The 25250-nt window shown below is 40.8% G+C and overlaps 1 protein-coding gene across 1 annotated transcript in view; it reads left to right on the top strand.

Annotated features, from left to right (window-relative positions):
* The first annotated feature begins 1119 nt into the window (after positions 1–1119).
* Peli2 (pellino E3 ubiquitin protein ligase family member 2) overlaps positions 1120–25250 on the top strand; it is a 174841-nt gene continuing 150710 nt past the window's right edge. Inside the window, exon 1 of the mRNA XM_046461501.2 lies at positions 1120–1473. Coding sequence (XP_046317457.1) covers positions 1397–1473 — 77 coding nt within the window. The 5' untranslated portion in view covers positions 1120–1396. The remainder of the gene's footprint in view (positions 1474–25250) is intronic.

The following is a 25250-nucleotide window of genomic DNA, read 5'->3' as shown; positions in this document are numbered from 1 at the left end:
TTGTGTCACTTTGGAATGATTTATTCCTAAAGCCTCAATTTAAAAAAAATCAGTTACTAACTGAAATAAAACCATCAAAAGCTTCATTGTTACTACAGTAATAACCTGTCAGAGAATGTTACAGGAAGGGTGTTGAACAGCAGAATGGAAGGTTACAGATGCAATTATTTCTTCTCTAGGTCATAGCCAATCAGTCGCTGTTTACACACAGGGTAGCTTCTGCACTATTTATTTCTTTAAATATTTAACAGTTTTGAGAGGCAGTGACTGACAATAGTCTATAGAGTTTCTAGCATGTTATGAGTGTTTAATAAATGTTAAAATATTTAATAAAATTCCCTATGATGAAAAACAGCAGTCAGTAAAACTGTTATAGCCTACAATATTTTAATGCCATAGTAGTAACTATTTAAAAATATAAAAAGCAAACAGTGCATTGACTAAACCATAATAAAAAGGAATATTTAGAGTCACCAAAAAAAAAAAAATCCACCTAGGTAATTTCCTCCTAAATTCCTTTGGGAATCATAGGAAAGTGCATAGAAAATGGATTTAAAAAAAAAAAAAAAAACTTCTTTGGAAAGGAGGTGAGTGTGTGCGACACTTCCAGATGTAAGCCGGGTCGCAGTGACACGCAGAAAGCCAATGCTCTGACACAGCAAGGAAGTTCTTTATTTCCGTCTAATCCTGGGAAAACGTCCGCTAGGCTTGGTAATCCTGACTACAAGGTTCCCGCATCTCCTGCGCAGCCCTCAGCCGCTGAAGTCCGGGGCGGCGAGGGCTGAGGACCCCGCTCTCTAACTTTAGAGAAGGAAGTAAGGGGAAAAACAGAGCTGCTCCTTTAAGAACTCCCCTTCCCTTTTACTCTATGTTTACATAACACGGGGCCAGTCCCGGGCCGCCCGTGGGGGCAGGGAGGGGGCGCGGGCGGCCCCACGCGCTGGGGGCGGGGTCGGAGGGCGGGGGGGCGTCGGCGCTCGCGAGGGCGGGGCCCCCCACCTGCCCGCGCCGGCGGGGCGGCTCCGCGCTCTGGCCCCCGCCCACCCCGCCTCTCGCGCTCGCTCGCTCCCTCCCTCCCTCCCGCGGGGCTTCGGCGGCGGCGGCTGCAGTGGCGGCGACGCTAGGCGCTCGGCGCGGGCAGGTCCCCCTGCTGCCCGGTCCCATTTGTTGCCGGGTCTGGCTCGGGGCGGCCGCGGCGCGCGGAGCTCCGGGGAGCCAGGCGGGCAAACGCGCAGCCACGACGGAGCAGCCGCGGGACTGGCCGCCCCGCGCCCCCTTCGCCGCGGTGCCCTTCCCCGGCGCGCTCACCCCCTTCTCGGGATGGGATTGTAGCGGCGGCGCGGACTCGGCGGGGATCGCGGCGGAGGCGGCGGCGGCGGCGGCCGAGCGGGGCTCCATGTTTTCCCCGGGCCAGGAGGAGCCCAGCGCCCCCAATAAGGAGCCGGTGAAATACGGGGAGCTGGTGGTACTGGGGTGAGTCCGGGCAGACGGGCGGGCGGCGAGCGTCCCCGAGTGGGGCCGCGGGGTGGCTCGGGCGCTCTCTGGGGACCGTTGAGGCGGCGGGAGCGGCTCGCCGGAGGCCGGGATGCTTTGGTCCGCGCGCGCGGGACACTGCGGCGGGCGCCGGGATGTGCGGCGCCCGCGGAAGCGACTCTGGCGACCCCGCTGGGCACTGTCTGGCGCTCCCGGACCCAGTCCTCGGCGGTTCCGCGGGGGCCGGGGCTTGACTTCTCGCCCTGTGGCTGCCCTCTCAGGGACCGGGGAGGGTGAGCAGGAGCTCGGGCACCTCGTGGAGTCGCTTCCCTAAGCTGGGGAGCCAGCCGTCGCGGCCCCTGGGGGTTCTTAATCTCCCGAGGACCGTTGGCCCCGAGCACCCGTCTTCGGAACCCCGAGTGCGGGCTGTGGGCTCGCGCCGCCGCGGACAGTGGGGCTGCGTTTTGCATATTGTTATGGTGACCGCCGCGGGCGGTGAACTGTCTGTGACCCAGGCTAGCAGGCTAGCCCTGGCTTCTCAGAGTAGGGAGGGGACGAGCAGGGACGCTGCCTTGAGGGGCCTGGACACCGGGCGCGGGACCGCACTCCTCCAGCCCCCGGCCCAGGGCCTCGGCCTCGTGGATGCCCTCCTGGCGGCTGGGCAGCGGCAGGGAGCGAGCCAGCCGCCTCTGCTCCTTCTCCGCTGGTGAAAACCACATTTTGAAGATAGTAATTATCTACAATCGTTAAACGGCAGCAATTAGAGACTTCATCTACTTCCTGATTTTCCTTGTGACATTTCTATTGTTTACCCTTAATAAACCAGGAGAGAGGCTTCGCGGGATTAAAGCAGGATAAAGTGGGCAGTGAAAGGGGAGTGGAAGGGGGAGGAGAAAAGTGCAGGAAACTCGGGAGAAGGAGCAGCTTGGCTTTAGTGTTGGAGGAGAAAGGATTATTTTTCCCTTTGGATGTGCCGCTCCTGGGAACCCGCGCTTTTGTCTTCCTCTGTTGAAAGACTTGTATTCAGAGCACCGTGAGTGCTGATAGGTGGGTTTAGCACACATGTGAGGAGTCCTAGCTATGGAAAGACTTATGGGACTTGGAGAAACGTGTCTTGATAACTTGAAGTAAATGCCAACTTAAAGATAATTTTAAAGAGAAGCTCCCAGACACAGCTGCCTACTCTTCCTCACTTTGTTGCTAGAGTAGTAAATGGGATAGTGCTGGAAATCCCATTACTGGTCTCGAAACTGTCTGCAGCTAAGCGTTTTTCACACCTGCATAGTAATTGCACTTAAAAAGACAGATATCAGGGTTCTCTAGACAGAAGGAGGAGTGACAGAGAAAAAGCCACAGTTTGGTCTGTCTTATGTAACTTCAACCCAACCTAATTTTGTGAAGTTTGGATTTATTTGTGTGGCTGGCTTCAAAGTATGTTTAACACTGTGAACTTGACATGGAAGATTAACTTATGCCAGAACTTTATTTCATTATTTCCTTTTGAGGCAATCATTGTTGAGATGTTTCAGAACAGCAGTGAGTGGGCCTGGAGGAGATTTTGTGTTCATAGTTGGAAGTGAAGGGCATTCCAAAGCCAACAGAAGGATTTATATTCTGGATTGTCCTGGTGTCATAGGCTTATTCCAAAGTAGGCTATGTAAATCCATTGCTAGTTGCATATGAACTGCCTTTTACTAATGCTTTCCAAGAGACATTAAGTCTGACATTGCTGCTGTTTACCTGACAGTTGGGGTCAGACAGGCAGAAGTTATTTGTGCACCTATTTGTGCCAGCTCTTTGTTTAGGCATTGAGGATCCAGCAGTGAACCAGGAACTTTCAGTTTAGTGTGGAGTGACAGGCATAAACAGGACCAAAAAAAAAAAAGTGAATAAATTAATAAATGACAACTTCAGGTGTTGCCAAATTCTCAACAGAAAATTGGTTAAAGAGTGACTGCTGGGTTTTGCTTTCTTCAGTTAAGTCAGGGAAGGTCTTTCGGAGAAAGTAAAGTGTGAGTAGAAGATGCTAGTTGTTTTTTATATAACTTGAATTGTCTTTGTTTGAGAGTAGGTTTCTGACTCTAGCAATATTAAACTTTACAGAAAAGGTAAAATAGTGAATAAGTGGGTATTTTAAAGAGGCTCTTATTGAATTATATCCTAATCTCAGGACTTGAGACAGTGTCTTCCCTTTTAAAACAACAATAACATTCAAAGAACAATCACTATCACCATTGCATGTCTGATCTTCTAGGATATATATATATATATGTGTGTGTGTGTGTGTGTGTGTGTGTAAATAGTCTATTAGATTTTCTTGTTATTTTTGAGGTTAAAAAATGCTTAGTGTTTTATATTGATGGAATTCTTTGCTTATACAGTATATTGTTTTTTGTTTGCATTTTCTAAAAGTTGTTGTGACTGTCCCTCTATGCTGTCTTCTGAATTTAATAGTAAAATCTTACCAGGAAATTCTAGAGGTCAGGCCGAAAGGTTGATAGATATCTATATCTTTATATAGTATTCTGCATCTTTTCATATGTTACAATATTAATTAATCCTATGCAGTTAGGATTTTATTGGGTTATAACTTTTTGTCAGATTAGTGAAATTTAAATTTTTTCATAATTCCAACCAGTTAATGTATCACAGCCACACTTTTTTGTTGTGCCCACTAATTAATTGAATGTGCAGGAAAATGTCTACTCATTGGGTCTTTCTTGCTCTTAATTTTAAACTTGACTAACATTTTAAGGTTGGGGAAGTGGCTTAGGATTTGAGAGGCAGTTGAGTGGGGTGGGAACAGCATACATTCACAGTTAGGGAACCTGATTCAAGTCCTGCATTCTTGTCAAGTGGCTTTGTGATTTTGACTTACTTCCTCCCTGTTTTTTTAGCAATAACAAAATATGATTGGATTAGATTTTCATCAAAAACCCTTGGTCTGTACTCTGGAATTTTGTCATTGGCTCAAATGTAGAAAATGTATAGTTAAGTTACATTGTCCAAATTGCTTGACATTTGTTGATTTTTATGTATTAAAGTGATGGTACTAGAATTCGAATAGGCCCACATCCTGCATCTGTAGCAGAAAGGCTAATGCTATGTTTGTTTTTTATGAAGTAGACATACATAAAACAGGCTTAAAAAAGTAATATTACACATATACTTGATTTCTTGGTGGTAGGTTATGCATGAGAACATTCAAATTGGGTAAAACTTGCTGTCTCAAATTTAAGAAAGGCAAAGATGGTTTGAAGTCAAGCTAAATAGATTGAAATTCTAGCATAAGGAGGAGATAATCTAATGGTAGAATTTAGGACTGGAACGGGCCTAAGAGGTATTGGTATATATTCAGCCCTTTTATTATTCACAAACTGGGGATTTGGAAAGGAAATTTTTTTCGAGTTCCTACTTCTTCCTATCTGAGCTGGGTCACTGTATATACTGTTTCCCAGTGCTATCAGCCCCTCAAAGTACCCTTTTTGGATTCAATTTGAAGCATGCGGCTCTCTTGCTGACTAATGGCCCATCATGGTTTTTGGAAAAATAATGCTTAGTTCCCCTCACCTCACAGTTGAATGGATAATACATTTTGTAATACATTTTCATTAGATGCTTCACAAAATATATCTCAACCAAGGGTTCCTAACTGAGGGTCCACAGATGGAATTCAGGGAATCTACACATGTGAATAGGAGAAAAACACATCTTTATTTTCATTGAATTTATTAATTCAGACATTGTATTCAGATGTATGTAGCATTTTGCTTTATTATCAGCATATGAGACAAAAAGGTCTACTGCTAGACTTGTCATTTAATGCCTCAACATAGAAGTACATGTATGATTTTTTACAATTTAAAACTACTTGGATAACTCGGTGTAACTGATTTCTTTGGTATTCTGTTTTATACATTGAAAAAACCCATTTGTCTGAGCAGAGTTGAATAGGCTTCATCAGACTACCAAAGAGATCCTTGGCACAAAAAGAACTTAAGATCCTTTACAAATTAAGTTTATAAATATTACTGAAAAAAGAAGTTAAGTATCTTAATGGAAATATTAAGTATTACTAAAGAGGGGAGATACCTGCCTTGTTTCCTTTGGATCATGCAGTTGCCTGTTAAATAAAACAAAAAGGACTATTGCTTGAAGAAGTTATGTGTCTTTCTTTTTAAAAGGTGGTCTCCAATTTTTATATGTTTTTCTGTTGTTCTGTAGGGACTTTGCCTTGATTCTGCCTCCCTTTGGTGATAATAAGGAACCTTAAAATGTATCCTGACACTTCTTATTTTCTGATCCTCCACTCTAATTTGGGCACATAGACTTCAAACACTAGTATCTTTTATAGACTTAAAAGCCTTTGAACTGTTTTTTTTTTTTTAATAAAACAAAATCTTTTTTGTCACTTAGCATGTGGGGTGATCTGAAGAGTTCAGATCTGTTTATGTGGACATAGTGTCTCATTCTGTAGGGCTATTAAGGGTTATGATGTTACTGACTTTAGGTTGCTATATTTTTCTTTACTAACTTTAGCCTTGTTTGGAATATGTTGCTCTCTGTGTGACTTTGTGGCTTCTGGTCTGACTTTCTCAGATTTATTTGGTTCTTTAACACAACAACGCTGGAATTTTTATTAGGACTTTTCACTTTGGGTCATATTTCATCATGTGGGGATGCTTTTTATAAACAAATAAAAGCAGCTTGATTCAAGTTCTAACAGCTTGACCAGACATTTTACCTGAAAGATAAAATGCAGACACAGAAGACCAGAACAGAATAAAACATAGCAGTTGCTGTATTGGGGTGACACTGATGTTTTGGACCTGGAGCCATTGTTCTGTGACTGCTGTGCAGGGGTGGCAGTGTGGCCTCCCTGAAAAGAGTATGTGAGGCTGTAGTTGGCTTTTGAATGGAGACAACAGCAACTGGTGGACCTCATTGGTATGGGAGAAAAATAACTGTGAGAAGGAATTTCTAACATCTTTGAGTTATTGAAGGTTTCTCCTGGGGTGTGCAGTAATCTACTTTACAAAAAGAAAAGTGAAGGTTTGAATGATTCAGTTATTAGTTCTTACTGAGCTTATTGTCACCATCTTCTGGAAAATAAAATAATAAGAGCAGAAAGTGCTTCATATTTCTTAGCATTGTCTAAACCAGCTGTTCTCAACCACTATCTCAGCCATCTCATGATCAGTCTTGAGGTATGTAGCCAGTAATTTATGACATGTAATAAAGTATGGATCTTTCAAATGATTCAGGGATGTTTTAGTAATGGCATTTTTACCTACATGCATTCTGATGTTTTCTCAAGTGGGAGAGAAGGGGTGGAGTCACAGTAGGCAAGCTAGAAATTTATTCATTCAGCATATATTCACTGGGTATCTTCTAGGTTCGGGGAATACAGCTGGGACAAGGCAGACGGATTCACTGCTCTGGTGAATTGCTAGATGTTCTTGTCATAACCCTTAAGTGAGCAACTGCTGATGTATAGTGTGTATGTATTACCCAAATATTCAGTATATATAAATGTTTGTCAGGTTTGGCATTAAGGGATACACAGACAGGCATGGTTACAGCCACTGTGGAATTTACAGCCTAGTTGGGGAGAGCGAAAGGCTGTGATCCTGGTATGTCAGTAGGCTCACATAACCTCTGCCTGAATGCAAAGGGGGTGGCCCACATGCAGTTTCATGGGCAAGAGAGCTCTAGAAAGAGTATGCTAAGACCTATGGGCAAGCTGCTGCATGTAGCTCCTTTAAAAAGCAGGGAGGAGCCCTGAATGCTAGAAAAGTGTTGTTGAATAAAATAATGGGAAAGATGAGACGGAGGTAGGTGAGGAGGGGCTTATAAACTATTGGAAGGGTTTTGAACTTCATTCTAAGGGTGTGGGAGACTATCACAAGGTTTTCAGAAGTGAGAGGGGTGCAGGCAAAGCCTTCAACCAAGAGGACACAGTGGAGATGGAGGGAGGAACTGGGGCTGGAGCCCACCAAAGCAAAGAATGGAGTGAGCCAGAGGCGGCTATCTGGCTTCCAGGTCCTACTGCCTGTCCCTCTTGAGACTGAGTTGCCTCTCTTGTGCCATGTTTTGTGTGGTTTACCAGAAAGTGCTGGCTGGGGATCAGTCCTGTTCTCTGATCCTGATGCTGGGTTACAGGCACTGTCCCTGCCTGCCTTCATTTATCTCACCTTTATTGGGAGAGATGGCAAGCCAGCAGGTAGATAGAAAGTGGAATTTCAGAGAGTGCTGTGAAGAAAATACAGCAAGATAGGGAGAAGGAAAGCTGATGGGAAGGGCTGAGGGGACTAGCAGGGTAAAGTGGTAGTGATAAGGTTGCGGTGCTTTTAAATAGAATTATCAGGAAAAGCGTTCCTAAGGAAATAATCCTGTGTCTTTTGGGAGTCTCCGTCTTTTTCAGTGTTCATTTACACTTTTTTTTTTCTGGTTCAGCCACTTAGATGGGGTTCTGCTCTTACAGCCAAAAGATACTGAATATTCCATTAGTTAAGAAGCAAAATGTATAAGCAGTTTACAAAGGGAATATAGAAGAACAAACAGATGTAAGGACAGATAGTTACTGTTCCTCCACATAGACATGGTTCAGTGCATAGTGCCACCTGCCACCAGCCCAGAGTGATAGTTACATTCCACCAGAGTTCATTGAAACTGTCTTCCCTTGGAGTTTGCCCTTGGGGTCAGGGATGCCTGCCTGACTCCACCCTCTGTGGATTGTGGGCACACCTTTCTGGCACACAGTGAGCATTCATGGATGTCTTTAGGAAATGGATTTTTAGGGACACACCCCAGCACCCTGCTTGACACAAGTGACACCAGGTTTAATAGATGTTTCTTAATTTGGAAGGAACACTGCTTCTGTAGTACAGTTGCGGTTCTATGAATAATCCTGCCAGCCTATAGGGCTCACGTTAAAGATTCCTCAAGATACTAAGCTACTTTACTGACATCATCTATTCCAATTTCAACTTCTGTTTGTTTTTCTTTTCATGAGTTACCTAACAGTCATTTTGTCACCTGCAGAAAGTTCTGCCTTGAAGGGAAGTGGGCCATCTGTTCTAATTCCACCAGCTGCTGTGAACTGCATTGCAGTGCCACGGTGGCATTGAAAGGCTGTGGCCATTAATGCCTGTTAATGATGGCTGGAGATACTGTGGCATACAAGACTCTTAGATGACAAACCTAATAAATATGCATCGGGTATTTTCAGCAGTGGGTTTAAGTCTCGATTGAGGTTTTCTTTGCAGCCATCCACATAATGCTTCTCACTCTCAAACACTTAACTCTGCTTATTCCCTGCTTTTCTGCTCATGCAGAATCTGTTTTTAGGATAAGAAATCATTATTTCAAGCTTTGTACTTCCATTCTAATTAGTACCAGTTTAACAGAATCCAACCACAGCAGGCGGTTGTATGTTTAGTTTCTAGACTATTGGTAGGAAACGGGGTTTACTATTGCCAAGTGCTTCTGAGGAGCCTGGGCGGCTCTTCCTCCCTCCTCATTTGTACCTGCTTCTCCCGCTTCCTGCTCCTCATTTGTAGAACACTCTCATTGTAGTGAGAACTTGTGATAGGTGTGCAATTAAATTTTCCTGAGGCACTTGATTGATTACTTTGAGTAAAGGTCATTTCTGTACAAGGACCATAGACACAAAGGAATATATGCTTTCACACCAGATCCCAGAAAATTATGCAGACTAGATTCTTATACTTCTCAAGATAGTTTTTCACACATTCAAACTATTTTCACTTGGTAAGCATTCAGTTGTTTGACCCTTCAAGCCATCTGTGAAAGAATTGTAATAAAGGCTGAGTTACTAAGGTGGAGATTACCCAGTTTTTCTATTTGGTGTTGTTGTAGATGGTTGGAGATCATATAGGCAATTCAGGTTTTTTACTTCATCTCATGTTTTTCCCAGCCACTGAGAGTTCTTCCTATCCCTGTGTATGCATTCCAGACCTCCCATCAGAAGAATCCTCTCTTTGAAACAGGTCTGGTTCTGAAATTGCATTGATCCCTCCACTTGGCACAAGTGATTCTGTGTGGCTTCTGGGTGTTGCCTTAAGGGATGTTGTAGCCTGTCTTTGCCCTCCATATCCATAATAAAATACCACTTGCTGGGGGCTTCAACAACAGAAACTTATTTTCTCACAGTTTTGGAGGGTGCATTTCAAGATTAAGGTGTCAGCAGGCACCTGAGACCTCTGCCCTTGGCTCACAGATGACCACTTTCTCACTGTGTCCTTACATGGCCTTTTCACTGTGCATGCATATCTGGTGCCTCTTTTCTTATAACACTAGTTATACTGGATTAGGACCTTCCCATGTTACCTCATTTTAACTTTGGTTTTCTGAGAGTTAATACTTAATAAGAATTTTAAGGGGTTACAGTTCAGACCAAAATGTTCTGTTAGAGGGCAGCTGACTTATCACAAAAGTCTGACTACCTTGCTGAAGGTAGTTGCTCTGGCAGATGAGAGATTATAAAAGGGGAGGAGAAGTTCTTCCATCCCACAGCCATTCCAGCCATCTCAGCTGAGGCAGCAGACCTGTGATTGAAACCATCATGGGTCCTTTGGCCCATCAAGCTGCGAACCCATATCATACAGAACAAAGATGAGCTCTTTCCACCACCCTCTACCCAAATGAAAGCATCATGAGCAGATAAGCAGCAGTTGTTTTAAAACACTTGTTTACAGGAGATTTGTTATATTGTAGTAGACAAAACACCAGAATACTATGTATGCAAATGGTTCTGTGGTCAGATTTGACAACTCTAACATGAAATAAATTACTCATTTCTTATTGAATTTTTTTTGCTTCTTTCAGATTATTAATTACTTTAATATGCACATTTTCAGCCTTTTGGATGAGTTATTCCAAACATGTACTGTGTGGTTTGAAAGTCTTGGCTGACAAAAGCATTTGTGGAGTGATTTTATCACATGCAAGTCACCTGCAGGTTTCCGTGCATTCCCCCTCCATAATCAGTACAGTCTCCCACAATTCACTGAGCAGTTGAATAGCCCAGCTGAGCTGAGAACCCTGATTCTGGGAGACTCCCACATAAGCAGCTTTCACCCAGGACAGCTAAGTGCATGACACAGATTTTCAGGCTATTAAAGGTCACCTGACATGAAATAATAGAACTAGCAGAAATTTGAGTAGGGGAAGTAATCTATATCAGCATTCTGCAGGTATAGGGTGCCAAGTAGACCAAAGAATGTTTTAATACTGCAGTCAGGTGGTTAAATGACAGGATGAAAAGCTCATTTATATTGGTTGTACCTGTCTGTGACTGCAGGCAGTAAGAATGTAGGATAGCTCCTGAAGTACTTCACATGTCTCATGCTTGAAATGGAGAACAGTTTTGTGTCAGTTAAGAAGTAAGCAAAGGCAGAAGATTGCTCTGGTGCTCCCAGTTTTGGGTGGGCCAGTATACTCTGTTCACAGAAGCCAGGTGTCCTAGCAATGCTGCTGCCAGCCATCTGCACAGCATCATGGGTGGAAGTACCTGCAGTCATGGGAGTCACCACCTCCTTCCAAACTGGACATGTCACCATAGAAAGAAAAGGGACTCCTCTTGTAGTTAGCTGATGAGACAAATGTAGCTTCTAAACCTTTCCAATGGGGAAATTTTTCATTTTTAATCAGAGAGAGTGAGAAATGCAAAATCCAGACTTTGCCTTTAAAATCGATCAACTATGTGTTAAACTTCCAGGGATGGAGTGTGTAACTCAGTGGTAGGGCACTTGCCTCACAAGTGTGAGGCACTGAGTTCTGTCTTGGCACCACGTGAAAACAAATAAAGGTACCAAGTCCATATACAACTAAAAAAATAAAAATAAAAATTTAAAAAATGATAAATTAAACTTCCAAATCACATATTTTGAAAGTTTGAAGCTTTCATAATCTTTTAGATTTTAAAACAACTATGGTAAGACTTTTGGGACTATATCGTCGGTTGTGAATGGGTATGTCTAATTAAAAACGGAATCCACTGTACATCCAGAAATTGAGCAGTCTAAACATGTTCACCAAACATGAGCCACTCGGTTTGTGCTAGGTGATGCTGTTGCTGCTTCATAATGATGATTAGGGGACCAGGGGTGCCAGAACTCACATGTCATATGAGGAAATGTGGAGCAATAAATTGTGGCTGGAACAGAGGAAGGATGGTTAGAGGGAGCCGCTATTCTGGGAACACTGTGTGCCAGGTTGTGTTAGGTGTTTTATGTTGTTGTTCCAGGAACTGTTTTTTGTTATGTGGGCAGTGAGGCTCAAGCTTAGTGACTTGTCCAAGTTCATTCCACTTGTGGGTGGCAGAGCCTGGTTGAAAGGTAATCTGTGTGACTCTGAAGCTGATTCCTTCTACCAGGTGAAGGTGGGAGGCGTGTATATTGCTGGGAGATTGGAAAGGATTTCCCAGGGCAGCAGGCTTTGAGCAGAATTTTGAAGGGTGACCTGGATTTTTATAAAACAGTAGTTATGAAGGCAAAGGGCTTTTGGAACATGAGGAATTTTGCTCGTGGTTGAAATTGGGAAGGAGATGAAGTAGGATCAGGGTGTCAGCAAATTCTTGTGCTCTTTGTGCAGACCATCATTTTGGTCTAGGGCAGGTTCTTTCCTCTGTTGCAGGTCTCCACTGCCTTCGCTCTCTATTGCTGAGCTGTTATAGCAGTAGTGTGGGACATGTGGGCCTGCTGTCTCACCCCCAGACCAGCCCTCTGATGATATAACGGAGAAAATTTCTCGTTTTTGCCATTTGCTTGCCCTGGCCGTGTACTCTGCTCAACCTCTGCCTTATCTTGTGGTGTGCCACTCACTTTTGAATTGAAGTGAAGCTTCCTGAGTTTAAAATCGTCATTAGAGAGGAAGTATTAGGATCTGAGCTTTTTAATTTATTTTCCTACTGAAATGAGGGAATTCCAGTTAGAGTTGCTCCTTAGTGGCCTGATTCTGCTTCCTCTTGGAGGTGCCTAGAGGGCTGGCTCACACAGGTCATGATGATGGCATCTGTCCTTCCTTGAGAGCTTTCTCTCAGCCAGGTCCTGTGCAGAGTGTTGACTTCTCTGTACTATAAGGGAAGTGGATGCCATCACTTATCACTCCAAGTGAGGAAACTGAGTCATGGTGCCTGAGAAACCTGTCCAGATCCCTGGACTGACATATGACTAAGCTCTGATTTGAACTTAGGCCTTTCCGACTCCAACACAGTGGTTCTTAGATCCTGCCTTTACTGTATAGGTTCAGGAACAGTTTTGCACTATTTTAATTACCTTTTTTTTAGCCAAATACTTGCATCCTGGGTATTCTCATTAAACACATGACACAAAGCTTCCCACCTTTAATGAAGTTACTGGCAAGGTTACAAAAAAGTTTTTTTTCTTATATTCACAGCCGAGATTAACTTTTTGGGAAAAAAGTTTGCTTTTTTTATTGTGTTTTTGTATTGTATGTTTAAACATTATTAAATGTATGTTTTCCAGGGAATAAAAACTAATCCTCATAATATCTGCCTTCTTATTTTTCTGAATGTTATTACAGTTGAATTAATACTTCAAGAAAGACCTGCCTTGATCATGTAGAGGAATTCAAAGTTTATTCTCCTAGTTTCCAAGATGATTTATTGAGTTATTCTTCCCCGACAGAACAGCTCTGTGATTGCACAGTATGGCACAGCCCTTGAAGTCTTGCCTTTGTCTTTGTTGGTGGTGATAACTTAGGGATTTCAATTTGACCCATAGCCTGGAGAAAGAGCTGTGAGGGTTTTCCCTCTCCAGTAAAGCCTGGGATCTGCCTGGAGACTAATGCTACTACATGTGGAGTTTTCTCTTTCTGTCTCTTGATCTTCCTGTTAGTATTGATTAAGGGGAAAGAACTTCACAGCTTCTGTCTCCTTGCTCACAGTACTTTGTACAAGTTGTTCCAGTAATGGCACTCATTCAGCTAATCTAAAAAGTACAGGCCAACAACTGTCCAGGAAAACTGCCTTTGTTTGCTTATACTGAGTGTTAACTTAGACCAGATGAGAACTTCAAGGCTTTCATGAAATTCAGTTGATGTAGACCCTTCTGAAAGCTGGCATAGCTTTATGTGTTACAGTTTTAACCTTCCTGTGATGGCAGTGAAATATTTTCAGTGACATATGTTGGGAGCTGCATATGACCCAGGGTTTCTGAAAAACATTCTTAGCAAACAGACATCCTAAGATATCAGATGGTGAAATACCAGAGGACAAATACAGCATCTTGATAATCAATATTAGATGTTATATGGGGAAAAAGCAGAGACCTGAAGCACTGCAGGGAAGTAATTCAATCAGCAGATTCTGATAATGTAATAAACTACACAGGGTGAAACTTGAGTGGTTTACACACACCAGAATGCCCTTCAATTGAATTATTGTCTCATAATACTTGTCTGCTCATGTACTACTATTTTAAATATTAAAAGACAATGCAAGTAACTTTTCCCCCTCAGATGAAAAAGAAGACACAAATCTTCATCACTTTAATAATTTATATGCCACCCCCATGACCGTCAGAGCTCATGTTTTGGATTTATTAGTTGGAAATCCTGTTTGGGAGAGCAGAGCATGCAGACTCTGTATTGTGTTATTTGTAAATCTGCTCCTCCATTGTGCAGATGCCCTGGAGAGTTGCTTCTCTCTTGGTGAGGAGGACAGAGTGGAGGGCCCTTCCCTCACTGGGTTTTCTGGCTCACGTATAGTTTGCAGCTAGGAGGCAGGCATAAAGAACCTCCTGGGGCAGTCATGGCTTGAGAGGCATACTAAAAGCCTGTGTGGCTGCCACAGGCTAGGTGCTCCATTGCAGTCCTGGAGGAGGTGATGGAGGCAGGGAGGCTGAGACCTTGAGAGATTTAGTGTGAGGATGCACATGACTGTAATGGATTTTGAAGTTCAGGAATTTGAGTCTGGATCTCAAATTCTAAAGTTCATGCATATTCTGCTTCTCAAAACTGTAGATACATCTTAAGCTTGTAAAAGGGCTTTCTAAGACTGGACACACTGCACTCTGAGGCCATGTCGTTATCAGTGATAACTTTTGAAAATTTATTTATTTATTTTAATTAGGTATATATAACAGCAGAGTGCATTTTGATTAATCGTACACAATTGTAGCACAACTTTTTATTTCAGTGGTTGTTACATATAGCATCATACCACACATAGCATCATACCACACATGCAGTCATATCTATACCTAGGGTAATGATGTCCATCTCATTCTGCCATCTTTCCTGCTTCCATGTGCCCTCCCCACCCTCTCTCCCTTTTGCAGTAATAACTTTTGATAATGACCAGAAAGGTATAATTCTTCAGGTCTGGCATTAAGTACAAGAGTTGTGATTTTTAACTAGAAATGCTGGTGTAGTCCCCACTGGACCAGGGATGAAGTGGGCTGCAGTATAGGCTGACAGTCCTGTGGAGCAGCACCTCCCCTTTTGATGGCTCCACCTGTTTACATTTCCCTTTCTTCTCTTGCCTGAGGCCAAGGAAAGGGTTGGAGGATGCCTGCCCCTGTTTTTCCGGTTACCTCCACTCACATCCAATTCGGACAATAGAGCTCAGCTCCCTTGGGAGAAGAGCTTTCTGTAGTCCTTTAACTCAGTCTAAGTGAATCTTTCTCTGCTCTAATTGGGTATTTTTATCCATTTGAACAGCATCATGATAATTACACAAATCACACCCTCTTCCATTGGATTTGTAAAAAATTTTTTATCCCAGTTTCTTCTAGGTTAAACTAGTTTCAAGTTATATATCATGAATTCTTATAATTTTTAGATGTTAACATTAATTTTTAACACTAATTATATAGCGTTCCTTCACTGAAAAATTTGTAAATGAAATTTTTTTTAAAGGTAGAACATTTGCATTCAGGTAATATGGTATTAATTTAAAAAGCTGTATGCTGAAAGCATATATAAAGAATATTAAAAAAAATTTTGGAAGAGGGAAGAAAAATCACCCATGATGCTAATATTCTTTTCTTTGTTTTCTCACACACCTACCTCCATTTATGATCCATATATGTCAATATTTTTATATACTTCATGTTATACATGGTGCATATGCTTATTTTTAAAGTATCAGCTAATTGACCTTCATTTTTAGGAGAATTTGATTACTAAAAAAAAAAAATTTAAATAACCAAATATATTTTTTTTGATCAAATCGGGTATGTGTTAATTGGTTATTTAACACAAATTCTGCTCTTTTGGAGGGGCATCAAGATTTGCTCTCTGATTTTAAAGGTCTCTATCTGTTCTAACAATGTATGGAAGGAGAAACAGACTGGTCTCTGTCTTACTTGAGGTCCCCAAGTAGAGCAGCCTGTATGTGAAGGGCATGGCTCCTGAAAATGTCTCCTAGGTGCTGAGAGGAAAGGACACTTTTGAGACAGTAAATTCTATACATGTGTTGTCCATAATAACTTATTTCTTGTCCTTGGAGCTTTCCCCTGGACCTCTGTGATGTGTCTGTATAACTTTCTTCCTTCTCTTTTCTGCATCTTCTGTGCTTTTTGCACATATAGTTCCCTCTGCCTGCCTGCGGTTCAGTTCTTTCTTCCGCGTTTTGCTCACCTGGTTATGTAATTCAGGTGTCACCTCCAGCAAGCTGCCCTGGTTCTCCTCTGTTTTCCTCCATCCAGAACCAGGGATTTGTAGTGTCATTCTGTGCCGTGGAAATGTCTCCTCCTTATTGGGCTCCTTCAGGGTAGGGCCTGGGGCTTGCTCAATGGCTCTCCTTCTCAGCCCTTGGTGTAGTACCTAGCATTGGGTGGATGGAGAGAAGGATGAAAAGATGTTCTCCTGAAGGAGGAACATTCTACTGGGATGGTGTTTTCCCCTTTCCTTTGCTTCCTGCTCCATTTTAAAAGAATTCATTGTTAGTTCTAAAATAGGTATTTGGTTTATTGGTATTTCTTTAATAAACTTCCTAAAGTATTCTGTTTGTGTCTTCCAACGTAAGCTAGATTATCAATTTTTTCAGCACACAAACATAATGGGTGTTCATTTATGATTGGCTGACCCTGAAATGAGGTGGTAATGACTTTAAAATTTTTCCCTTTAAACTTTTTTTTTTTGAAATTTTTTGTAGTTATAGATGGACAGAATGCCCCTATTTTGTGTTTATTTTTATGTAGTGCCAAGGATTGAACCTAGTGCCTCTCACATGCTAGACAAGTGATCTGCCACTATGCTACAGTCCCAGCCCCTTTCTTTAAACTTTTAAGAAAGAGAAGGGTTAAAGCGGGTGAATACAGGATATGACTGGAAGCTGACAGTAATTTAAGCTTTTGACTTAAAATGGGCTTCCTTACTGTGTAGTATTAAAAATCTCTCCAGAAAAATCAACAAACCCAGTCACATTTTGACAGTGATAAATCTTTATTTTTATTCAAAAGTTGTTGCTCTGAAAAAAAAAAGTTAGTTGCTGTGGTTTCTTATCTTTTCACTCAAAAGTAACAGATAAATATTTTTTCCATTATTTTTTCTTGATTCTTATCATAGTCGCTTTTGGGTCTGTGTGCTGGCTGGGCTTATTTGTGTGTGCTTTCACTCTGCATCATCTACATTTCAACTTCTCTCCTTTGATTCTTAGAGAACTCTATGCTTGCAGTGCATATGTGATGTTTGCTGTTCATCCAGTTTCCAGGTATTCTTTTTTCATATCCTTACAGACACACTTGCTGTTGGTTGACCCCCTCTCCCCCATAATACTGTGTTGAGTGCCACTTGTTATATATTTGCAGCAGGACAGCTGGGGTACTCTGAAAGCCAACTTGAGTTTGTTTCTCCCTTTTTTTTCCTTTCTTTTAAAAAACATCTTAAACATTTTAAAATGTGAAATTATTATATAAAACTTAAAAATTTTGTGATTTTATTCTTTGACTCTAAGAAAATGTTTTTATCAGACAACCTTTCCTTAATTCCCTGTCTTAAATTTTTAAAAAAATGAATCCATAAAAACATATACAAAAAAGAAAAAACCCTCATTATTATGAGGAACCAGAGATCTGGGCATTAAACTATTTATTTTTGCTAGAGAGGGTTATGTGTAGCAGCGAAATATAAGGCATCTTTCCTTCTGATTTTCCTTTTTTTGTCCCCCTTCTCCCCAGTGCAGTCTCCTACCCATCCTCCACTTTGTAGAATTCTCAAATGAATATTCATCTCCTTTCTCCATTCCCACTCCAGTTCTTATAAGCAACACAATATACAATGAAATGTCTAAAATTTAGATTATTCATGGGATTTATAAGAAATAAAAAGAGAATGTGATTTTTTTTTTAAAAAATTACATATACATTGGAGAGCAGCATAATAGCATAAATTATTGTGAATTAAGGTTTTCGTTCCTAGTGGTGTCGGCAGCCCTGAAGCTGTATTCTAAGTATAAAACAGACACAGACACAAACCAGCCTCTGTGAGCACGTGCACTGCCTCATGACGTGCCAGCAAGAAGAAGGGAGATGGTCTGCTGCTCAGTGTGTGTACAGATCTTTGGGAGAAAACTGCAATCCAAATGATTTGTGAACTGTGGTTTTGTAAAGTGGCTTAATGAATTTGTTCATTTGGTTTGATTGGATTATAAGAGACTGTCTTATAGTGTGGATCTGGCTGATTATTTTTGCCTTGTATATTTTCTTTCTGGGATATTATGGGCACATGCTCAATAAAAAATGACCCAGAAATTGCAGGTATTTTCTCAAACTGAGAAATAATGCTCAGGGGTGGTTGCCCAGAGACTTGGTGGAATATTGGTGGCCAATGAGTCAATTTATTGCTGATGATCTCTCTAAAGTGAGATTTCTCTAAGAGCTGACATTTTTTGGCTTTTTGTTATAAATGTATTAGCTACATATGATGACTATTATTAAATTGAAAATAGCCTTTATTTTTCTGATAGAATATATTTCAAAATCTGAAACACTTATTTTCCTGAACTAAAAGTAACTGGAATAAAAAAAAAAGACCAAGGCCAAGAGTATAATATGCTGAATATATTGCTCACTATTGAAACTGAACAGTCAATAGCCTCAGTGTTACGTAGTAAAGACATCCAGTTAGAAAATGCTACAGGAGTGGCCTGCTTGTGGACCATTGAAGTTCACGTTAACTGATGATTTAGCAGAAATTTCTGTAGAGGATTATTATTATTTTTTAAATTGGTTCTTCTCTTTTTCAGATACAGCATTTGGAGTTTACTTGAGACTTTCTTTGATACATGGGGCTTGTCTCATTGACCTTTCTGCACATTAGGGATCTTTGAATAACTTTGTAAATTTAAAAAACAGAAAACTGGAACTCAAGAGAATCCAAACATTTCATTCTACAAATAAAGTTAAAAAGTAAAAGTTAAATGTTAATTACAAATTTGATCTCTGTAAGGGCAGAATGTGTGGAGGGCATTTCTGTCACCCAAGGGTGTCATTGGTTCACTCATGTTCTTCACAGTTGAGTTTTTCACTGTCTCTGAGGGGGTGTAGTAGAGTGTTGAGTCCGCAGTGTCTTGATCATGCCCTTAGATAGTGTGGCAACAAAATAAACATGTTTGTTTAGTCCTTTTGTGGAGCATACAATTTAGAAGCATCATTGTTAACTTCTAGATTGTATTTTTAACCTTTTGAACTGGCAGTTTCTTGGAATGTGTTGAGCTTTTGAAAATGAAATTAAATCAAGGTTTCAAGTAAGAACTGGGACCAGAAAGCAAAGCTGTAGATTCCATATGTGATCTACCATTCTCTAGAATTGTTCAGTCAGAGGGATGCCTTTTGTTTAAATAAGAAGAAAAATAATAACTGACTACTTTGGCCTGCTGACCTTGGTAATTATTAGCTCCTCTGATGTAATTTATTAGTGTAATTTATTGAGTGCCAGGGGTTTCAACTGATGTATGAAGCACAGATTTATATGGGACTCCTGCCAGGGTCTCACTCTAAAGTCAAATACGGATCTTTCTTTTCTTTCTCTCTTCTCTTTCCCTCCTCTTTTTCCTCTTTTTTCTCTTCTCCGCATTGTAGGTATGCATGCTGACTGACATCATTTCTTTCCAGTAGACTTGTTGGTTTGCCTTTTGCAACTTCTAGGAGTCTTACATGGAGAAAACCTTACAATGCAGAATTTGTTTTCCAGCTCCCCCTTTGAAAAACCTTTTCACACTTCTTTGCTTTCTGAATAGAGGTGGAAAGTATTTTGCCTGACTGGTGTGTGGTCCCACATGAAAGGTTTGTTTGGGCATTTAGCAAAACAGTGATTTTTTTTTTTTTTTTTTACCTTCCCAGTAGAGACTTATTTTCATTTACTTATACCATAGGAGGTGGCAACATCAAGTTTACAAGAAAGAGTAGAAAATAAGTTTATAATACCTTTCAGAAAGTGTTTTATATCTTATATTAACATAAGAATCCCATGTAATTTGTTTCCTTAGAAGGGAGATACCATTGAATGTGCATAGTAAGAGGATTTTCTCCCATGAAATTTGAGAAATTGCTTTCTTAGTCACTGATATAAGCAACAGAGGAGAAAGAGCTTTTTGGATCTTGTGACATGTAATTGCTCTGTGTCTGGATTAAGAAGCGGAGTAAGAAAAGGCAAGCCCAAACTACCTAGAGCTTAGCAGGTCATTGGATCCTGTTTCATTGTTAGGATAGCAGACTTTTCTAGGTCCCTTGTAGGGTGTCCTGGCTCTGGTTCCTTGTTACCTCCAGAATGTTGCTGACCTGAGAGTCTTAGGTTTGATTCTTCTGCTGCAGGTAAGGCTTGTGTGTATACAAAGGAACAGTTTGGGAAAGGTGGGTTTGTGCATGCCTTCTCCCACTTTGGGATATTTAGCAGTACAGTTAATACATGATAAGTGATCATTCAACATTCATGTGTGGGGTTCTGACTTTGTCATCCATTTTTTAGAAAGCAAGACTGTGATCCAATTTAAGGCTGTTGGTTTGAATTGAAGATATTAAACTGTTCCGAGTTTGTATAAGTTGCTGATGTGCTGTAGTGAGTAAAAAATAGATAATCTTTGCAGAGGAGTTCAGAAACTATATGGTTTGGAGCTAGTGTTCCACAGTCTCGTGTGTAGAAGGTTGATGTCTAGTCTCCAAAGCTGTAATGTGCAAAGGTGGAGCATTTAGGAAATGATTGGGTGAGAGGGCTTTAACCTCAACAGGAGGGATTAATTGATTTGATAGATTAGCAGTTTGGATGGACTACTGGTGGTGCGAACTGTAGGCAGTTGGAGGAAGTTGGTCACTGGGGGGCATGCCCTTGGGAACTACATCTTATCCCTGGCCCTTTTGCTTCCTGCCCTATGAGCTGAGCAGCTTTCTTCTGCCACGCCCTTCCTTGTTTCTGCCTTGGAGTCAGCCAGCCATGGACTGAAACCTCTGAAATTGTGAGCCAAAATGAATGTTTCCTCCTTTAAGTTGTTTATGTCACATATTTTTGTCACAACAATGAGAGGCTAACACAGAAACATTTACATTAATGCTTGGGTCATTCTCACAGAAAAGTTATTTGATTCTGAATATTAGTTCTGAATATTTCCTCTTGAAATGGGACAACAAACACACCTTCTTGGGCTTCTTTCCTTGCTGGATGTCACTTCCTTACCTGTAGAGTTACCTGGGCTCTAGGAAGTGTTTTCTGGGAGGTCTTGGGGGCTGCCTTGCTGGAGGCATCCACTGGAGGAGGCTGCTTCATGAGCTCTCAGAGGTCAGAGATGAGAATCGGCCAGGCCATGTGCCCTGCCTCATGCTGACCCCCTCCTGCGCCATCTCACACTGACTCCTGCCTCTGTTATGTGCTCACCAGAGCATTGCAGTGCTCAGAAAATTGCTTTCTCCAAGAACTGGCTGTTTTTGTGTAAGGTAGTCATTTTTCATGAGGAGGTAAAAGTAACTTCAGGAATATTCTTTGAAAATTGCAGATGTAGTTAGCAAAAATTGCAGTCTCAAAACATAGTATATTTTTACATAGATTTTGACACAGCACAATACATTTGGAGTTATGGCCTTATTGTGGGATTAGAAAAGGCATTTTTTTTTTTTTTAGGATTTAAGCATTTCCTGGATTCAGAATTTTCTGGCAGCTTTTAATTAAATATAAGTACAGATGTCACTATGGTTCTTTTTGTCTTTCAAAAACTGGAAATTATCATTAATTTTCTATAATGCCTATCTGTAGCAAAACACTAGGGTGGCAGCTGCTGAACAGGGGTGTTACATAATAAGGAATTTGCTCAATTTGAATTTGTCAAGTTCAGACTTTAGAAATTCTGTAAAATGTCCTCTTTGGCACATTTTTAAAAAAATCAAGTTTTACTGTTAAAGATATGGGAAAAATGATAGCATATTAATTTTTTAAAGATTTGATTCACCAAACTAATCTTAGCATTTATTCCATTTCTCCCTGTAAATGATTTGTGACATCACTGAAAGAGCAGATTGTTTTTAATCTATTGTCGATCAAGTCTGTGCATTCACTCAATTTCTTTGAAATGTCAATAGTGGGATTGTGGAGACCTTTAGTTCATGTTGAAACAATTCTTTCTCATGTGTTGTTGGTGAGTTTGTTTTCTCAGATGTCTTTTCACAGCCTAGCTTTGGTTCTTCCCTGCTGACATAATTGATGAGCATGTGGGGAGGTGGTAGGAAAGAAGTAGGGTTATATGTGATTCAAGCTGGTCCAGCTGATAGGGACAGGGATATGGAGGGATTTTCAGAATGTGGCAGCACATTTAGAGGGACAACTGGGTAGAGGTGGAATCATTGGATAAGCCACAGAATCCTTAATTATCTAACCTAGTGCCTTGCCTCTGGGATACCCCAACTGGTAGGGTATTACATAGAATGGGGAAGGTGCTGACCGGGACTGGGAGGGAAAAGAAGGAAGGAAAGAAAGACAGATGGGCCAGGGAAGGGGGAGGAGAACTGGCAAAGGATGTGACAGGAGGAAGTCTGGGTCTGCTGAACAGAGTGGGGTTTATTTGTATTTGGTAGTTTCATGATTTAATTGTCTTTGACTAATTATGAAGCTATGTGAAAACTGACCACTATGTATTTTGTAGGCAATTGCTTATTTTCTAAGTAGAGTTCACCCTGTGATTTCTTGCTTAGAACCATTGAAGTTCACTTCTTACAGAACCTCACTCCCTGACTCTTCCTGTTGTTGCTTCTTTTATCATTGTTTACCTTTCCTTTTCTATCTTCTTCTTTGGGTACATTTTTGTTTTGGTTTATTTTTAAAATCTTTGATTTACTTGAGTCAAGTGTCTGAGAGTTTTTTTTTTTGTTTTTTTTTTTAATGCTGCCTTTAATGCTTGAGCTTGCCACCCCCATCCCCCGCAAAGTTGCAAAAAAACTTTTTTAGAGTTAATTTTCTAAAAATATGATTCTGGTACCCCATGAGACCCTACTAGCACAACTGAGAAACAGAAAAGCTGGGGCCAGCCAGAAGTCCTGAAAATAGACCTGTCACAAACCACTCCTATGCTGCAAGGTTCTATTTGGTAAAATCTGGCTCCATTCTTTAAAAAGGGTGGTGCAAACCAACTTCTTTACCAAAAGGAAAAGGTGGGATTTTGATATTTGAGCCTGGCCCTTGGCAAGGCATTTAATTGCTGCTAAAATTGGCCTTTATTGAGAATGGGTCTTTCCTCCTTTATGTATGGAAATGAATATGCAATTCAGTTGATTATGGCTAAATCATGCATTGTGCCTTAAATCTGTTTAATTCAAAACTGAGTGCCTTAGTTGAGTGTTCTTGAGTCTGAAAGATCTGTACTTTTACAGAACTGATGCATCCCTCTCATTAATATTTTTAGGACTTGTAAAGAACATTTAAATAACAATCTACTTTCTCCAAAACAAACTCCTACCCATTTGTAGTTATTCATTTAAAATGAGTTAAACAGTATCAATGTTTGCTTTAAATGAAACTCATTTGAACATATTTGTTAATTGCAAATTAGTTTTTCAAAAGTAGAGCAATAGTAACCACAGCTATAATATATCCTTAAGTTTTTTTTGCCTTTATGATATCTAAAAAAACATACTAACTTTAAGCAAACCTTTGAAAATGACTCCTTAGAAAAGAAGTTTCTTTTGAAAGTTTCTTAGTAAAAACCATTAGATTAATGGGTTCTGTGCAGATGCAGCACAGCCAATAGAATCACTAACTACCTATGAGGGTAGTTACAGGGTAGTTTACAATGAAGATGTTTAACATTCTCCAGACATTAATCTGTCTGTAGTGTGTATTGTTGAGTGCAGTTAGCCTCTGTTTATGAATAGCAGTAGGAAAAGACAATGTTGAAGACTTAAATTTATTTATTTAAAATACAATTTATTTGTTTTATTCAAAATTTTCCTATATGGAGATGCAGGATGGCCTTAGAATTTTGCTCTTTGGCTCATTAAACTTATTTTTAGTTTTTAACTTTATGTTGAGGACCTGATAGTGTTTTCGTTTTGAAATTCTGATTTAACCACAAGAAGGGAAAAATTGATGATGTAAGATGATGAGATCAGTTGGACAGGTAGAGATTGACTTGGTATCACAGGAGCTTTCTAGTATATTCAGAGGCCCAAGAGGGATGGCTGAGTGTTTTAGTCAGCTTTTTCATCACTGTGACCAAAAGACTTGACAAGAACAACATAGAGGAGGAAAAATTTATTTAGGGTTCCCAGTTTCAGAGGTCTCAAACATAGTTGGTAGAGTCCATAGCTCTGAACTCTGAAGATGAATATGAAAAGAAGAGCAAGGAATAAGAAAGTAAGCTTTGGACATAACAATCAGAAAGTAGAGAGAGAGAAAGACAGCTCTGCTCATGAAGGACAAAATATAAACTTGAAAGGCATGCCTCCAGTGACCTATCTCCTTCAATTACTGGAGACCTGCCTATATTTACAACCCAGTTAATCCATATCAGTGGACTAATCCACTGATTAGGACCCCGTTCATTAATGTAATCATTTCATCTCTGAAAATTCTTGCATTATCTCACACATGAGCTTTTGGGGGACACCCCATATCCAAGCCATAACACCAAAAGAATGGGGCAGATGTGTTGAGCTGGCAGCTTTGCTGGCCAGAGCATGTGGATGCTGACAATGCAGCTGAGCACTGATTTCTAGCCTCTGTTCCTTGACACTTTATTATTTAGTTATCCTCTTAATCAAGGAGAACTTGAGTGCAGTAATGTACAACTGGAGTTTGGGCTGGTTGGTTTGGAACTTCAAAGGCTGTTGGCAAGGCTTGGGCCAGCAAGCGGGCAGTCACATAGTTCTGAGCTGTTTCCTAGTAAGTCTGAGCTTCCCATGGGTGAGATGAAAGTATAACTTGTTTTAATTGACTTAAGACAGAGGAATCATTTGATTTACAATGAAGATGTTTAACATTCTCCAGACATTAATCTGTCTGTAGTGTGTATTGTTGGGGAAAATTAAGTGGAGGAAGAAATGTTGTGAGACCAGTGTCTTTTGTGGTGCCAATGTGCCCCTGTTGGCTGCCTCAGAAACAATCAGAGAACTGGCAAAGGCTCATGAATGGCAGATAAGCAAACCAGTATCTGCTCCTCTGTGTCTGCTGTCATCTTTCTAAGGCAGAATTTGCCTCATAGTTTTTGGGAGCTGATTTGTGTCATGGACCATATTCCTGTATTTGAAGTATTTCATTACAAGGAAAATGCTTTGTAGTGTTGTACAAAGGCATTGGCAAAGCTTAAACAA

The sequence above is a fragment of the Marmota monax genome, unplaced genomic scaffold (genome assembly GCF_021218885.2).
Source record: "Marmota monax isolate L192 unplaced genomic scaffold, Marmota_monax_Labrador192_F-V1.1 WCK01_AAM20220418_F8-fsc00001, whole genome shotgun sequence".
Taxonomy (NCBI): domain Eukaryota; kingdom Metazoa; phylum Chordata; class Mammalia; order Rodentia; family Sciuridae; genus Marmota; species Marmota monax.
The sequence above is the reverse complement of the archived record's forward strand: the minus strand, read 5'-3'. Positions and strand labels throughout refer to the sequence as shown.